Raw genomic sequence first — 17,831 nt, forward strand, 5'->3', positions numbered from 1 at the left:
CTCCAGCCATTGCGTTCCAATCTTGTACCGAGTACGGCCCTTCCATTCAGGCCCAAAGTTTATTGCCACGCCTCAGCAGAGAATGGCGCTGTGTAATTGTCCGTCATACGCCTCCAGCTCCGCCGCAACGCCTTGGCCCCGACCAGAGCTCTTTCGACCGTGAATTCATCCCTAGTCATTCACGCAGTGCTGTCTGTAGTCGAGGCGAACCGAAATTGAAGAGTCTGGTGGGCTGTGGCAAGTCTACATAGTAAAGCTCATGCGCAGGTGAAGGCGGCACGGGGCGAAGTGTGAGATCACGGCGCATTCGGACCAATGTTTAGTTATTTAGCACAGAAACTCGAGCGGCAGCCCGCGCCTGCAGCAGCAATAGCGCGACGCCAAGGACGTGCGGCTATATATATCAGCTGGTAGCTTCATGTCCCTGTGAACTTGTCAGCTAACCGAAACAAGTGCTATAAGAACCTACGCAAACCAGGGGAAGTGGGAAAGTGAGTAGCTTTGCTAAACTCGGGCAGGCTAGCGAAATTGGCACCCTTGCATCATCTTATACGTCTATGCACACCGATATATTACGTGGAGATATCGGCTAAGGACGGCGTACGTACGCTGTTTACGGGAAGCAATGTTTGCTATTCTGCTTGTTGATCCCGCCACGAAGCTCGTGTACTTGGCTCGCTTCAGATTATGGCTTCTCAATGGATCATCAGGAGCTGGAGCGAATGGATAATTGTCACGCAAAGTACTTTGCTTTACTGTATATAAGAAGCACCATCCATCGCCCATTGGTCAAGACAAGCCACCCCAAAGGATTCTCGATATAGGATGTGGAACAGGTACTACGCACGAGTTGGGTTGTGCTTGAGCTTGCGTAGTCACGAGAGCTAAATCAGGAATATGGTGCATAGACATTGCCGATTCTTGTCCCAGCGCCGAGATAGGCGCAATATCGCTCCGTCGGCGTTGTAGGGATTGACCCTTCGCAGGTAGTTGGAGTGAACAAGTCACCTACACAACCAGACTGGTAAGTACACGCTGCTTTTGTCTTGAATATAACCAGACTGACCCCCATTGGTTTAGGATTCCGTCCAATTGTTGCTTTGAGATGGACGATATCGAGGACGACTGAACATGGACCTGGAACTGCCGACTTCATCTTCTCTCGCGATCTCATCCTCTCTATCTGGGACTTTCGGCGTCCAATTAAGCAATGCTATGAGTATGTTCTTGCAACTTTTACAGATTCTAATGTGTACCTAACACTATACATGCAGACACCTCGGATCAGGGGGTGGGTAGAGTTTCATTGTGTCACAGGTGTACTGCAGTGCGAGGTGACACTGTCCCAAAGAACAGCTAGACGCATTTCGGAAATTTTCCGACATGCTGAAGGAATCATGCGAGAGATACAGCCCACCAGTAGATGACCCCATGCGATGGAAGTCGTGGTTCCAGGAGTGCGGCTTCGAGTCAGCAACAGAGAAGATCTTCAAGATGCCATGCAGTCCCCGGACGAGAGGAGCGTCTCAAGCCAGTAGGTGCTTGGGAGCGGCACAACTTACTAAAAAACCTAAAGAGAATGGTCTCGAGACTATCTCAGAAGGCCCTTGGCATATCAGAAGCAGAAATCATCGTGTTACTGGCGGAGTTGAGACGAGATCTACGCAAGCGGATATGCACGCATACTGGCACTTGTAAGTGTTTATGCACCTGCAGATGGAGGGGCCCACGACCAATTTCTCGGAACCCGAAGCTGGCCTCGAGCAGTTACACCGTATGAGGTCAAAGCCCGGTCTAATCTCCGAAGAGCGCAGAATTGCCAATATAATTGAGCTGTATATATTTGCCTTGACATCGTGGCTCCTGGGACCACTGAGCCTGAGATTGTGCCTAAACTTGGGGGTCAGGTCGTGTATAGTAGAGAGATCTTGAAGGAAAAAAAGAATGGGAAAAGACGGCACAGATGTCGGGACGTCGCGTCGTGAGCCCTCTTTAGACTGAGATTGGTAGTTATGAAAACGAATAGTGTATAGCTGGCAGCCAGCTACGTAAAACGGACAGTGATCGTATTAGCGAGAGAAAAAGGGTTCTATCCAAGATATATCAGAGCGTACTACAAGTTGAAAAATCGCCTCAACAGAGAAGAGCACTATGACGAGTTCGGCATCCAAATTGGGACTTGTTAAGACTCGATAGAAGAGAGTGATTTGATTGATAAGGTACTCGGTATTCGAGCACCCAAAAGAATGACTGAAAAGAAACAAAGAATGGTCATGTCCCGTGTCCCATGTCCTCCACCCCTTCCCTTTACCCAAATTATCCTTCTCCAAGAGTCCCAAAGCAATAACAGGAATCGACTTGATCTCACATATCCTCCACCTCTGTCCCTTGCCAAACCATCGTCCTCCAAGGGTCCCGGGGCAGTGATAATTTCCGACTCGAGTCCACAATTGCGACCAGCTCGAAGCCAGAACAACAGCCGTCTCGAAATAATAACGAGCGGCAATTTCAAAATCCACACTCAAATATCATGCCTAATCACCCTAGCTCCCACACTAGTCACTTATATCATCGGATTCAAGAGGTACGGTGCATATTTCGTGGTCGCATGCATTCATTTTCTTCTCCAAACTGGCAATCTCACTCGAAAGCACCTCGTGCTCTCTTCGAGACGCTTCGTGGGCAGCGCGGGCCATCTCCACCACGCGCCCGTATTCCTTCTTCTCTTCATCTGTTTTTTTGCGATACTCTTTTTCGAATCTTTTAAGGTGAGCCTCCGCCTCCTCTTTTTCTGTGAGTGCCCTGTCAAGTTTTGCCTTTGCTAGATTCATGTCCTTGCATAGTTCCTCCCACGTCTCGGTTCGTCCCTTGGATGGGCTCGGCTTTGGTGGCTCTGCCATGGTGGAACAAAATTGAACCGGAAGGTGTTTCAAGTATCAAAAGGATCTGCTCGGACTTGAAGACCCGTAGTTTGAGTATTGCCTTTAATATCCCCGAAATGTGTGAAGTTTCGAGGTGTATGTATATATGGTGCAAATGTTTGGAGAAGGAAGCTGGTGTTGGACGAGGGTTTGGTGCTTTTTCCCCCGAATGTCTGAAGTTTCGAAGATAGGTTTTTTTGGTGTAAATGCTTAAATCGAATGCTGAGTGCTGGACAAGTGTTTGACGTTTGTCTTTGTCGAAGTTCTGAGGTTCCGAGGTGGGTACGTGGTGCAAATGTTTGAAGTGACGGCTGGGTGTTGTGGGAGCTTTTGCTTTGATCCAAGTGTCTGAAGTTTTAAGGTGTGTATGTTGTGTATGTGTGAGGGAATAGCTTACTCTTGAAGGAGATGGTTGCCCGTGAGGAATATCCAGGAGAGACATCTTCGAAGGGGGGGGGGAGGGCGCCTTATATAGACCAAGTCGATGGAGTTGTTCAGCCTCAGCTTCCTCTCACTGCTCTAATGGTAGGGTGAGTGAGATGCTGGCTCTTCATCAAGAGGTGTGTTCAGAATGCTTGCGGTTGATGATCCGGAGCTTACCGCCGTAGACAATATTCAAAAGAATGTGCAAAGATATTGGGGTGTGGCCAATGCTAGTTGTGGTCTATAAACTATTGGCTTGTTCAGCTGTTGACTAGAGGAAGAATCATATGCAAGATTGTCAGGATTGGCTCGTAAGTCTGTCTCAGTTGAAATGATGCTTATCGTATTGGGCGTCGCATGCCCGTAGATGGATGCTAGAGTCCGTCCAATGGAATGATGGATAATCAAAAGAGCTATTTTAAACACGGCGAGGATAATGCCGGCACGGGAAGAATATGTAGAACTCGCCCAGAACAGATAGCAATCAAGGGCTTGTTCGTGATCGCAAAGGCCGCCTAATCAAGGTTGTGCTACAATAAGAAGAATGAGAACGGGATCTCGGAACAAGAAAGCAATTTAAAAGTGCAGCGATGAGGAGCATTTGCGTGAGCCATCAATCGAAGTTGCACTGCAGGATGCACGCGCAGCACACCATACACAACATCATGTTGGTGTAGCGTCACAAGCTCTGTATTGCGTCATGTTCCAAAGAAAATCGCCAGTCTGAGGACTGTCCATACGAACGGACCTTGCTTGAACACTGATAACACTGCTTGTCTGAATACGCAGGCCTCGTCTGCCTGCTTCAATACAGTGCAGTTGCTGCATGCAGCGGACCTCTGCAGAATAACGCGCTCCGAGTCTGAGTAACGAGAAGTTATTTGTATTCGTTAGACAAGGTATGAAGTTTCCTGTCTGAACTGATGTACGGTTGCTGCTCTGAACGTGGTGGTATGCTTGGAGACACAATGACAGGCGACAGAAGCCACATATTTGAAGGACACCAGACACAATGCGTTTCATGCATTGTTCATGGGGTGTAAGACAGGCTCCTTTGGAGAGATTTGATCCTTGGCAGACACAATCCCGCTGGCACATTTGCACAACTTTTGTTTGTTTACTAATTAGTTATACAACGCTTCATTCAGGCTTGTGCTGTCACACAGGCCAAGATGTGGCAGCTGCTAGGAGGTCACGATAGTGACACGAAATGAGGGTCATCAAGAATTAGAGCACGTGGCCGAGAACAAAGGTCTAGGGGAAACCAAGGACCTTAGATACTAGAGCCGATGAATCTAGTTGCATTAAGCTATTGCTCCAAGCCGTCCCTCGTCACATGTGTGACAAAGGCTGGTTATAAAGCGCTTGGAACAATATTCGGTTCAGCCAATGATTCGCTTCACCATTTGAGGTCCTTGGTACTCTCAAGGCCGCTGGAGGCAGATGCCCCTTATTTATACATAGCAGCGGTGACCAAGCGAGCCTGGGGCCCAAGGCCTCAGCTAGGTCTCGAGCCCTCGTGTAACTATCGTCAGGTTCAAGGGACGGCCCGTGCCTACATTACTACGTGATCTCCGTATAGAATCAAGGTTAATGCAATAAGAAGAACATGCTACATGCATTCTACAGTGGGAAAGCGCAGAATGCTAATGGGGTCAAGGTCGAGAGGCGCGGTCTTGGCCTAGAGGAGCAGATCTGGATGCCGCGGGATGTATTTGATTGGCGCAGGACCCGTCTCATACAAACCAGAACTCAAGGTTTCGGCCATCACTCAAGTGAAGATCGAGTACACTCTTCAGGAATGGGTGAGATGGGCAAGAAACGGAAGCCCAGGAACTGATCCGACATGCTCATGCCTCAATCTTCAAAATATCGAGTAACCAAATAGAATACGCTACCCACTAAATGTATCTACGAACAGTTTTGGCCCAAAATCATCTAAGAACCTTGCCGTCGTATTTCCGCTTGTGCATGCTGTCCGGTTCACGTTGCTGAGGCAGGCCGGATGAGTCACGCTTGTGTTGCTCTCCCCTACTCTGTATCCCCAAGCGCATTGAAATATCGACTACAAAAAGACACGGGCTGCAGGAAGTTAGCTGGTCTCACCACGAGTATTCTACACTCCATAGCCTCTCTTCGTGCCCAAGTTTACATCCACCTATCCTAACGACTTCCAACGAGCCGTATCTATCAATCGTCATGGGTAACCAGCCAGACATAATACCACGGCTGCAAACGCCACCTCATCAACCCAATGCAGGCGTGGCCATGTCTCGCGAGGAAATGGAAGCCATTGTCGACTCTGCATCTCCTCAATCCAAGTTGACCAATGTCTCGGCCGTTTCGACATGCGACTCGTTCAACAACCGCATATACTTCCTCCAGGCTGACAACACGACAGAGGAGGTCGTTTTGAAAATCAACGGACGATATTTCGGGCCAGCCAAAGTCCAAAACGAAGTCGCCTGTCTGCGGCAATCAGAAAAACACTGCCCCCAAATACCGTCTCCCCGAGTCCTCGCCTGGTCCGAGGACGGCCAAGCCGCCATATTCACAACCCCTTATACAACGGGTCAGATCGACGACGTAAGAGCAGCAGCGCAGCAAAACGACGCCCACAGACACGGTGGATGGATAGTGACCACAAAGGTCCCCGGCGTCACCGTGCCCGTGGCTGATTTGGACGACTACTCGTGCTGAGCCCTGGGCCGGCAAATGGCAGACATTGCCGCAGACTGGCGACGCAACATTCCCGCCCAGTCACACTGCGGCAACCTCAAACTTTGCCGCGACGATAAAGATACACACGGCATCACTATCCAAGGCATCGTCATGGACAGCGTCGAACCGCCGGAGCCGCTGCGAACAGTAAACGCATATCAAAAGGTCCGGCTGGCAGAAAAGATGAGAGAGCTCGCCACGAAGGACACATACGCTCCCAACAGGCACCTACCGCCGATTCTTCAAAACTTCGTCGATAACCAGCTCCCGGACATGACGCTGATGCCGCCGCAGAAGCAATCCGGTCTCTTTGTCTTTACTCACTACGACCTGGCGCCACGCAACGTCCTCGTATCTGGCCGGCCGCCGCAAATAACTGGCATTGTCGACTTTGAATTTGCGGGCTTCTTCCACCCGATGGAGGAGTTCCTGAACGACTGCATCGACAACAGAGCCGACTGGCCGGCGGCTTTGTACGCGGCGTACCAGGAACGGCTGGAGGAGCATGGAATCGCAACTCCAGCCGGGTCCATGGACCGCGAGGTTTGGAACAGAAACTATTGGCTAGAGATGGTGGTAAATTACGTGGCTCCGTGGTGGCTTCCTGGGCAACACCAACGCCATGGCCTGCTGGACGAGTTGAGCAGGGCCGAGGCCATCGTTTTTGATGCCCTGGAAAAGACGTTGAAGGGGCCGGGAGAGCAGACGCCTGTTCCGGCCTACGGGGCTTGACGCGAGACTGAGACCTTCTGGGGCGTAGATTGAAATTCATGCATTCGTGGTTGTGCGTGGGATAGAGTCGCAGCAAGAGAGTATGTACACGGGCACTTACTTCTCGATGACGATTTGCCAAACGCCATCAGAGCAGGTGAACTTGAATTGCCTGTTAAAAAAAGACGAAGGTGGAAAAAGTGCAATTAGAAAGTAAAGGACAGCGAAAAAGCAAAGTAAACAAAAAGAAACGCGGCATAACCGAAGGGTCCAGAATGGGAATGTGTGTTACTGTACACGAGAGCATTTATGCGCATGGCACTAAACCATAACACGGGGAGTTTATCATTATGTTCAATACTCGTCCGTGTACTCTGTACAAAGCCCCCAATTAGTCAATCATGGAAATGTGCGCATGTCGGCAACACTCGAACCATGCCCCTTGCTTTCTTGATACACCGGCACCTCTCACGCTGTGCAGCGGAACGCCGAAATCCGCTCAACCCAATCGTCAGGCAGCTTATAGCTCTTCCCCCACGCGACCTTGTCGATTGTAAGCATCCTGTCACGCGTGGTCAGTGGCGTCTCTTCTTCGGCTGCATTCTATGTGGAACATACTGGCCCTGGGTCGTTTTCACGCGAGAGACAGCTACGTAGCTCAATCCAGTCTGAAAGTCCCTACAAGAGAGATCTGTAACAGCCACATCTTTAGTGATGCTTTGCGACTTGTGAATAGTAATAGCGTAGCATACGATTAGGGGAAACTAGGTGCGAGTGCAGAGAGTGCTTTTAATAAGGAAGTCCCTGTTTACTAGGAGAATTAGGATAATTGTCCTGCTATTAGGGGTAGTTAAGAACACTAGCTTATTATACTTATTAAACTCTATTATAATAATATAAGAAGCGTTTTAAATTAAGTTAACCTCTAGTATTTAGCTTATATTATACATAGTACTATAAGCGCTATTATAAAGGCTAATTAGCTATTAAAGGTTAAACGTTAATATTAAATAAGTGCTAACGTATATAGAAATTTACTTTATAAGGTTACTTACCTTATTATTAGAAGTTATAGTAGTATTATATTTAATATTTTTAGCCTTAACTTAAATAATTAACCTATTAATAATTATATTTATTTACCTTATCTTTAATTACGTATATTTATAAGGCGTTAATAAACCTAATAATCTCTTAATTATTTAATTTTACTTATACTTAAGTTAAAGTTTTTAAAACTTAATTAATAGTTAAAGAAGCTATAATTCCTTAAGAGTTATACGAAATACCTTTTAAGTATTACCTTACTACTATTAAATAACCTTTAAGAAGATTAATTTATTAATGCGTTTATACGCGTTTTTACCTTTAGTCTTTACTTCTTAAACCTCTTTATTATAATAGAGCGGCTTTTATAATACGAGTAAAAGCTAAAAGAAGTTATTAACTAAAAGAATTTTAAGATTATTAAAGAACTTCTTATTTTTATTTAGGAATGCCTTATAAAGACGGTTATTAATCTAGGATAGCTGTTACAGTCCTAGCATACTCTTCTCATCGATGATCAGATACTTGATATCCTTGAGCTTTATCTGGAGCTGGGCCTTGTCCATAGTTGAGAGGGACTTCAACACGGAGTGCAAGGTCGTGCCCGATATCTGATTCCCCGCGACGCTCGCATTAATCGAGCCAAGCTGTAGTTATCAACTTATCATCTAACACCTCTCCACTATTAGCAATTCGTATCGGACGAGAAGGGAACGACGGTATTTAAGAGAAGGGCTCAACGCTACCATGCGGCAGGTTATTATAAGCAGAGTATTAATAAGAAAACTATATTTTTATTTTTTAAAAAAGCTTAAATAATTAATAATAAATCTAATAAGATACTTAAATTATAATAATAAATATATAAATTAATTAATATTATAATTAATAAGCTTATATAAAAAGTAGGTTTTATTAGCTTATTATAAGCTTAAAAATTAAATTATATAATTTTTTAAAAACTTATTATATTATATTATACTATAAAAACTAGAAAATATAGTTTATAAAGTTTTAAGCTTATAAGAGTATATTAAAACCCACTTTTTATATTAGCTAATAGTATAAAATTAATACTATTTATTTATAAAACCTATAATTCTATAAGTATTTTATTAGATTTAATATAATTTATTATATTAAAAACTATAAGAATTATAAAACTATAAAACTATACTTAGAGTATTAACCAGAGCATTAACTATAGTGTAGTTTTATAGTTTTATAGTTTTTATAGTTTTAAATATAAAAAATTATATTAAATCTAATAAAATACTTATAGAATTATAAGTTTTACAAATAACTAGTATATATTCTATATTATAAGCTAATATTAAAAAAAGTGGGTCCTTATATACTATAATAAGCTTAAAACTTTAAAAACTACATTTTATAGTTTTTATAGTATAGTATAGTATAGTGTGTTTTTAGAAAATTACATAATCTAGTTTTTAAGCTTATAATAAGCTAAAAGGACCCACTTTTTATGTGAGCTAATTGGTTATAATATTAGTTAATTTATATATTTATTATTATAATTCAAGTATTTTATTAGATTTATTATTAATTATTTAAGCTTTTTTAAAAATTGAAAATGTAGTTTTCTTGTTAATGCTCTAGTATTAACTATAGTATAGTTTTATAGTTTTATAATTTTTATAATTTTAAATATAAAAAAATTATATTAAATCTAATAAAATACTTATAGAATTATAAGTTTTATAAATAATTAATATAAATTTTATATTATTAGTTAATATTAAAAAAAGTGGGTTCTTATATAATATTATAAGCTTAAAACTTAAAAAACTATATTTTATAGTTTTTATAATATAATATAATATAATATATTTTTAGAAAATTATATAATTTAATTTTTAAGCTTATAATAAGCTAAAAGAACCTACTTTTTTATATAAGTTAATTAATTATAATATTAATTAATTTATATATTTATTATTATAATTTAAGTATTTTATTAGATTTATTATTAATTATTTAAGCTTTTTTAAAAATTAAAAATATAGTTTTCTTATTAATACTTTAAAGTCTATACTATAGTTAATGCTCTAGGTATAAGATAGAAAAGGCTTTATAGATATAAGTGGGTTTTTCTTCCCTTAAGGGTTTTCCTACTTAAAATATAGGTTAATATACTAGAATAGCTTTAAAAAAGCTCTAGCATACTTAAATAAATGAATAAATAAATAAATATAATAAGTAATAATTATAAGAGATATACTAAGAATAATAGCTTATTAAACTATAATTAAAAAGTTTTAATTAAACTCAAAGAGTAAGTTAATTATTTAAATTAAATTAAAATTAGCGTAAGTATAAGAAAGTATAAATTAAAACTTTTTTATTATAAAGAAAAACTTATATATAAACTTAGTTTAAAAGGCTTTAATATTAATACTTTTCTTAATAGCCTTAATAATAATATAATTATTATAAGTAATAATACACTTAATTTTCTTTTATTAATAATAAAGCTTAAGGTTTATAATATAAATATATAACTTTTAATTATATTATTTATAAGTATTATAATAAAGTTAATAAGTTATATTAAAATTAAAAGTATATTTATAATAATTAATATTTAAAAGTTAATTATAATATTATATATATAAGTTAATAAGCTTTTTATTATTAAAAAACTTATTCTTACTTAAGTTACTCTTTATAATAAAATTATTTAAGTAATACTTAAAATATAAGATAAAAGAGAGTAAAAAAGTATTAATAATATTAATTATATTATCTTTTTCTTCTTTTAAATTAATATAAGAGTAAAAAGATTAATTTAAAAGCTTAATAAATAAATTTAATAATAAAACACGTATAATAAAACTTAAAATTATTTTAAGAAAAAAGTAAAAATAAAAATAATAAATAATAAAAAGAAAATAATATAAGAAAATTATTTTATAGTTAATATATATTACTCTTATAAAGTAATAAAGAAAATAAATAATATAAGAGATTAAAAGAGAGTATAATACGCTTTATATAACTATTAATTAAGTATTATAAGAGCTTAAGTAAGTAAAAGGGTATATTATAAGCTTAAGCTTAAATTAAACTTAATATAAAGGTAACTTAAATTTAGCTTAAATAATTTATAAATTAAATAAGAATATAAGAGAGAGTAAAAAGAGAAAACCCTTTTTCTTCTTCTCTTTCTTCTTAAGTTTATTCTTACTTTTTAAAGACGTATACTTATAGAAGTTATAGTAGTATAGTATAGCTAGTCTATAATAGCTATTTATAGAAGAGTAAAGTCTTTTAATAAGTTAAGTATTCGCTTTAAAGAAATTAAGCTAGCCTTTTATAAATATTAGATATCTTTACCTCTTCTTTAAAATAATAACGCTTTACTTCTTTCTGCTATAACTAAGAGAACTAAAGTACTTTAACTTAATCTCTAGCTTAAGAATATAAAGCGTAACTAATAGCTTTTCTGTAAGCCACATTACTATAAAGCATAGACAACCTATTATAACATTATAATGCAACCTCACTCGCTTTTCTCTTCGGTAAACTGCAGACTCCCTGGTTCACTTTAAGGCTGCCATAATAGTGCATTTGCCGTAAGTTATCTAACACCGTCGTCCTCAAACTGGTCAGTTCAACTTGGCATACTTAATGTACATCAGGGCTCCTAGAACACAGGTGCCGCTCCGACTTGTGAACACCACTCACGGGAAGCATGCTAGGAGAGATCGTGCAAGCTGATTGGCGAGCAGCACGGATGGCCGAACATGCCGAAGCAAGACTCCGTGTTCCGAATAGGTACTGAAATTTCCGGAGTTCGGCTTTTGTATGTTGGATACGACTCCTTAAAGGAGCGGTATCTCCTTGAGAAGGATCCCATTTTCAACCACCCAAAGAGTACGCTACGTTCACATGGTCTAGTTGTATTTGTGTTCACTAATCTGAAACGGCAAGCGTAGGTTAATGCTTTGTGCACATCGGTGTTCCGTTTGTAGATGGTGTTGGTTGAGGGATCGCAAATTGTAACCCCTGCGATTGAACTGGAGTGCATGTTAAGGTTACAGCCTTGACCTTAACACAGGAAGAGGGGATTGCATGTTGTAACCCTGACAGCAAGACGGGGGTTGCGCCTTGTGAACCTGACAACGGGCAAGGGTACAAAGTGTGACCCTTGAATCCATCAATCCATCCACTCAGTTTCGGTTCCCAGCGCGGTTCACTCGTTGAAAGAGTTAAAGGACGAATGGTCGGACCATATGGCCGATAACCAGGGTCGGGTGCAGGTTCAACAAAACGGCGAAGATTGGCAAGATGCGCATGATTTTCTCCAGGCACAAATCGCCGATGCCTGTGATGATAATTCTGGAGACGATCCGGAGACACACGACGCGTTGTAATCTTTACAGGCTGACGACGACACACCAAACCCCAGCCAAGCATCGACCATATGGGCGGCAGAAGACCCAGACTTGAGTTTTGCGACCAGCTTTACATCTAGCTCTGGCAATGGACCGCCGATTGGATCCAAGCGAGCCAGGCAACTAAGCTCACCGAATAACTCCTGGTGACGCAGCTCATCTAAGAGTCGAACTCGTATCAACGTAAACGAGCTTAATAAAGATTCGTCGAAAAGGAAAAAGTGGAAACAGATCCACCAATACACCATTACTTGTCTGACGAAAGTAAAAGGACTGTGCTAGCAAGTAGCGAGGAAACGGACGAAGGTCTTCGCGAGTAGGACGGGCATGGTAAGAGTAAGCTATGTGATATGCACTGAGGCGCGCGGGACAAGACGATTATTAGCATGCGTGATCCTGGTCCTGCCTCGCATCAGTGACTACAACTTGTGATCCTTGTCCATTATGCTTGTTTGGCTCATCGGTTTATGTACCCAAGAATTGCATTTGTGAAAATACGCAACCTTGTTTTCTTTCTTGGCGAGACGTCGTATACATTTCCGGACTTGGCCGTGAAAAGAAAAACAGTCTCGCGCAGCGCTGACTGCATGGCATTCGTAACGGTCAAAAGGCCTGGAATGGAAAACGGCTGCCTGCGCGTCTTCAACCATACATGCCCGCGGCCCGATGAGAAGCGATGCCAGCCATGGAACTGTAGAGATATAAATAAGGTGGATGATGGTACAGTACCTCTCGCCCTCTATCATCGGTTCTACACTACCCATCACTTCGTTGACACTATTATACAATCCCAGGCTGCTAAGTTCCAAACCGTTATATTTTCCAACTCAGTCACCCGCAGTCACAATGGCAGTTTCAACCATGGAGGAACTCGTTGACCAGGCCTGCAATGTAAGAAATGGTCCTATATTCGTGAGACACGATTCTGTGCCAGAGCTAACAGGGGTGTAACGTTAGCGATGTGGGCATGTTGTATGTCGTAATCCTAGATCCTAATCTTCTTCACCAACAACTACAACGGCGTCCCGCGTCGTGGACCATCACCAACCTCTCATATACCCAGAGCTGCTATTTGTGGAGCTAACACAGGCGAAATATGTAGCCGTGTACGTGTTGTCCCAGTTGTGGGGGGGTAAGTACAGAATTATTATCGCAGTTTAAAGATACAAGGCTAACAGAGATGGATGGAATAAATAGGTGGGAGGGTGCGGATGTGTAAGTAATAATCTTGATTGCAAAGAATCTGGGCAAATATCTGCTTAGAATGAATAGGAGAGCTAAATTATGATCTGAGAGATGGATTTGGTGGAGTTCAGTCTAACCTTGTTATGGGTTTTTCTCCTATTTATGCTAGGTTTTCCCTAAACTTTTATGCAAATGCAAAGGTTAGCTAGTGAGACTCGAATACAATTATGTTGCGTCAATATTTGCTAGGCAAGTAGTAATCTGTGTAATAAGCTGGCTATCTCGGCATCGAATGTGATTTGCGTTTTCGAGGAGCCGCTGCAAGGTGCCTTGCCTACTATGTGAGACTAAACACAAATAAGTCGCCTCATCATCATGTCCTTACCTGGTGTAGGAGTCAATCAGTCGTACGTTGATCCCTATTTCTCTTAAACAGCTCGGGTCCAGAATTTCCATCCTTCCCGATCCTCACGCGCCCCTACTCCAACCAGTTGTTCGATACCTTCAACACCAACAGCATTCTCAAATATTTCTTGATCGATCTCTTCACCTCCCTCTCCACTAATGTTATTTCTAAATACAGCGGGCCAAAGCACCGCAACTCCGTCGGCGCCTAGGATAGTCTCATATTTCTGAAATCCTTCGGCAGTGAACTTCGTCTCTAGCCCTTTAATTGTTTCATCCTTGGCATCCGGTCGGAAAAGTGTGATAGCACATCCACCACCTCCAGCACCAGTAAGTTTAGTCCAGCCGATATCTGCATAATCCACGAGCTCGCGGATGCGCTCTAGACGAGGGTGAGAGACCCCTAGTGAAACTAGGAATCCGTGGTTTATACGGATTAAAGTTCCCAAGCGTTCAAGAGTATTAGACAGTCCACTGCTATCTAAATCAGCAGATGAAATGAGCCCCAATGCAGACGTTGTAAGATGGCCAATTCCATCTAAAATTGACTGTGTTACTACCGGGTGATTGTTTTTTAATGCTCTTACTTTATCCACCTGTGTAGCTGTTGATCGGGGTTGTTGAGTGTTAACGAGGAGGAGCGGTAGTTTTGGGAACTTAGTGAGAGGAGTGACAGATGGCGGTCCGGAGTAGTTTCTTTGGTAAATCACAGCCTTTCCACCCGTAGAGACCGCATTATCCACTCCACTGGGATCTCCATGTATGCATAACTCGCCCACGAATGCCCAACGACTGATACGCTCAATCTGTACCTGGGCTTCTTCGGCAGGCTGGTCAGGATGTGGACCTGCAAGAGTCCGTATTTGAAGGAGCAGCGCTGCACTCAGGCAGACGCAAACGCTGGCGCTGCTACCCAGACCGGCACCAATTGGAATGGTGGATCGCAAAGTGTAAATAAACCCAGGGCTTAGCGGGGAGCCTAATGAAAGGAAAAGGTAGAGGAAGGCGGTTGCAGATCGTACATGAATTTTTCGCTGCGTTTCTGGAAGATGCTTGGATACTGCCTCTGCATGCGGTATAACAGCTTTAAGTAATTCGGGGTTAAGGGAGTCGACGAGAGAGTAATAAAACTTTTTCTTCTCTGGTTCATGGAAAATGTCCCATGGTAGGGTGTCTATTTTCCATGTATGATTTAAACCAATGTCTTTGAAATTCAGCTTAACGGTGCGTTGGGACTTTGAGAGGGTGGTTACGAGGAGATAGGATCTGAGGGAGATGGCTGCGGCAATAGCAGGCTTGCCAAACACGGCGGCGTGCTCGCCGAATACTATGACTTTCCCCGGTGCAGAGACCATGAATGTCGGTGCCAATGGTGACGACTCTTTTCTCCCCATGACCATGGGCTATGCAATCAGTCAATAGGTGTTTTGGTGGATAGAATGCTGGTGATCGTGGAACAATGCCTGATTGAGACGACGCTTGAGGTTGTGTTGGAGCATGTCAACGTAACAAAGATTCTTACTATATGGAGCTGATTGGCTGGTGAATTTTCGGATTAACAAATTGCCGGCCCACATCTCCCCTGAATACAGACGTGCATCCACACACTCGACGCGTAGTCTACGACAGGTGCGACGGTCGACACAAAAAGTTGTCTAGCCGTTCGAGGTGAAAGCATCTTCAATCTCCTCAAGCATAGGGCAGCCGCGAGGCCTTTGGCAGCCGCTCTGGTCATGTGTTCCTTGTACCGCAGGTTCGTGTCCATAACTACCCCTAGGACCTTCACACTACTTTTCGGCTTGACCTCTTTTCCTTTTATCAGGTATGCGTCGTCACTGGACCGCGAAGCAGTCCTCGTGAAGTGAATCACTGCCGTTTTGTTTGCTTTAAATGTTGCGCCGCTGCGTGCCTCCCACTTGAGCGCATCGTCAATGATTGACTGAATGCCCGCTCGGTTTTCCTCTGCGGTCGGTCCCGTCACCCAAGCCGTATAGTCGTCCACAAAGGCGATTGAACCACCATTAGCGTTGATCTTTCCTTGCACCAAGTCTGCGTTGAAGAACAGGAACGCTATTGGCGATGACGGTGACCCCTGCGGCAGGCCGGCCTGGGCTAACACCCGGCGTTCAGACGCATATCCATTTACTACCACAGAGGCTGTCCTATCTGAACAGAAGGCGCCTACCCAACGGACTAGTCTGTCTGGTATGCCCCTCGCCTTCATCCTTTCCAGCAGGCGCTCTTTGCACACACCATTGTAAGCGCCTTTCACGTCAAAGCTTATCAAGCTCAGCACCTTTCCGGCCCTCCATGCCTTGTATATGTGTTCCTGCAGAAGCAAGAGCGCTTGCTCAGCTGACCGTCTCTTTCTCGCTCCGAAGTGGTTTGCGGGCAAAAGTCCACAAGCCTCAACAGCGTAGGATATCCTTTCTGCGATAACTGCTTCCATTATCTTGCCTAGTGTTGACAAAAGGGATATTGGTCGCCAGGCCTTAGCTATTGTGTAGTCTCCTTTGTCTGGCTTTTTGAGCGGGATGATCTTGGCGCTTCTCCACTGGTGCGGTACAACACCCTCTCGGAGTGAACAGTCGAAAAGAGTCCAAATCCGGTACTTCACTACAGGCCACAGGCGTTTCCACACCATTGCCGGCAAGCCATCCTCTCCTGGGGCCTTCCAAGGCTTCGCCGCCATTATCTTCTCCTCGATTTCTTCCAGCGTAAGCTCCGGCATTGACAAAGCCTCGCGGTGCGGTCGTCGGACTTCTTCTTCAATCCGTGCGGGCAATGGCGGGAAGAACGTTTTAAGCAGCTCCTCCGCCTGTTCAGCATTCTCTTTGGCTACTGATCCGTCTTCCCTCTTCAATGAATACTGAGAAAACCGATCATAGCAAACTGTCAGACAATTGAGGGTCCCAAAAGATCGAGCATAATGGCGCCGTAGGCGCCAATTGTATTGAATGATAATTACTTCAGGAGCATCCTAACCATACAAAAGAGAGGGCAGTAGTTGCCTTATATAGAACATAACCTCCGTTTGACAACAGAGACTGAAGGACTTCTCTCCGGAGAGAAGTCCGCTGCTGGGTGGGCTTGATATGCGACACAAACGCATTCATTTGTAATGAGCCGATCAAAATCTCCTCAGTTATATTGGTACTGAACCGCAGAACATCGGCCATGTCATGAATAGCGTCTTAGGTTGGTTGAGTTTGAAGCGGAAGCGCCTGTGCAGGGATCGCGAAGACATGTTTGGGAGACACCGCATATTGCTGGAGAATTGTATGATTCCACCATTTTATTTAGAAAAATCAGGAGTCTTGTTTTATCTAGCTGTCTAAGCAATTGCGTTGTCAGAAATCGGTATAAGACTCAAAACAACAGCCTGAAGAACTCTTCAACAGAAAATGCGCCTCATCACTAGAAGGTATACCTCTCAAGTTAAACGTCGGGACGGCGTAACAAAATCTCAGAGACAATTTCATGCCTCTTGTTAGCTCTTGCACCTAGAGCTTGTAACCGTTCGATCGTCTCTTTAGACCCTATCGTCCTCATGTCTGGTCTGGCGGCAATGTCGAGCATAGTCCGATCTTCACTGTCAACTGCATTTATGTCAATTCCTGCATCTCGAAGTAGCTATATCGCCCCGTTATCGAATTCGTCTGCTTGGAATTCGAAAGCTAAATGGTGCAGTGGCGTCCATCCAAGTCCGCTGATATCGATAGAAGCTCCGGCACCCAAGAACAATCTGATTAGTTGCTCTTCATTGCTCCTCCAAACCTTTGCACAAGGTTCCAGCATTTCGCCGTTAAAATGAACGTTCAAAAGGTCAATAATGGCCCCGCAGTCTATAATCTTCGCGCACATGGTAACAAATTCAGTCATATGCCCATTCTTCGCAATGTGAAACTGTCAACACCATCGTTGATACAAATCCTCCAGCAGACAGTCCAGAACGAATGTCAGCTCTTCGGGTGGAAGACTTGACATATCGCCTGTAGCT

At 42.8% G+C, this 17,831-nt stretch overlaps 5 protein-coding genes across 5 annotated transcripts; 3 read left to right on the forward strand and 2 right to left on the reverse strand.

Annotated features, from left to right (window-relative positions):
* Nucleotides 1-1,383: 1,383 nt before the first annotated feature.
* Nucleotides 1,384-1,698, forward strand: J3458_012922 (uncharacterized protein; the record flags this gene model as incomplete). Its single annotated transcript, XM_066120198.1, has 1 exon — nt 1,384-1,698. The coding sequence occupies one exon, from the start codon at nt 1,384-1,386 to the stop codon at nt 1,696-1,698; it is 315 nt and encodes a 104-aa protein (XP_065974833.1).
* Nucleotides 1,699-2,555: 857 nt separating this feature from the next.
* J3458_012923 (uncharacterized protein) lies at nt 2,556-2,900 on the reverse strand (the record flags this gene model as incomplete). The annotated part of the gene is made up of 1 exon (XM_007817203.2): nt 2,556-2,900. The coding sequence occupies one exon, from the start codon at nt 2,898-2,900 to the stop codon at nt 2,556-2,558; it is 345 nt and encodes a 114-aa protein (XP_007815394.2).
* Nucleotides 2,901-5,543: 2,643 nt separating this feature from the next.
* J3458_012924 (uncharacterized protein) lies at nt 5,544-6,044 on the forward strand (the record flags this gene model as incomplete). Its single annotated transcript, XM_066120199.1, has 1 exon — nt 5,544-6,044. One exon carries the CDS (start codon nt 5,544-5,546, stop codon nt 6,042-6,044), a length of 501 nt encoding a protein of 166 aa, XP_065974834.1.
* A 15-nt stretch (nt 6,045-6,059) lies between these two features.
* On the forward strand, nt 6,060-6,797 carry J3458_012925 (uncharacterized protein; the record flags this gene model as incomplete). Its single annotated transcript, XM_007817204.2, has 1 exon — nt 6,060-6,797. One exon carries the CDS (start codon nt 6,060-6,062, stop codon nt 6,795-6,797), a length of 738 nt encoding a protein of 245 aa, XP_007815395.2.
* A 6,858-nt stretch (nt 6,798-13,655) lies between these two features.
* ERG12_3 (Mevalonate kinase) lies at nt 13,656-15,283 on the reverse strand. The gene is made up of 2 exons (XM_066120200.1): nt 13,812-15,283; nt 13,656-13,755 (listed from the first exon to the last, which is right to left on the reverse strand). Exon 1 carries the CDS (start codon nt 15,229-15,231, stop codon nt 13,855-13,857), a length of 1,377 nt encoding a protein of 458 aa, XP_065974835.1. The 5' UTR covers nt 15,232-15,283; the 3' UTR covers nt 13,656-13,755; nt 13,812-13,854.
* Between the last annotated feature and the right edge of the window lie 2,548 nt (nt 15,284-17,831).

The sequence above is a fragment of the Metarhizium acridum genome (assembly GCF_019434415.1).
Source record: "Metarhizium acridum strain ARSEF 324 chromosome Unknown scaffold_272, whole genome shotgun sequence".
Lineage (NCBI taxonomy): Eukaryota > Fungi > Ascomycota > Sordariomycetes > Hypocreales > Clavicipitaceae > Metarhizium > Metarhizium acridum.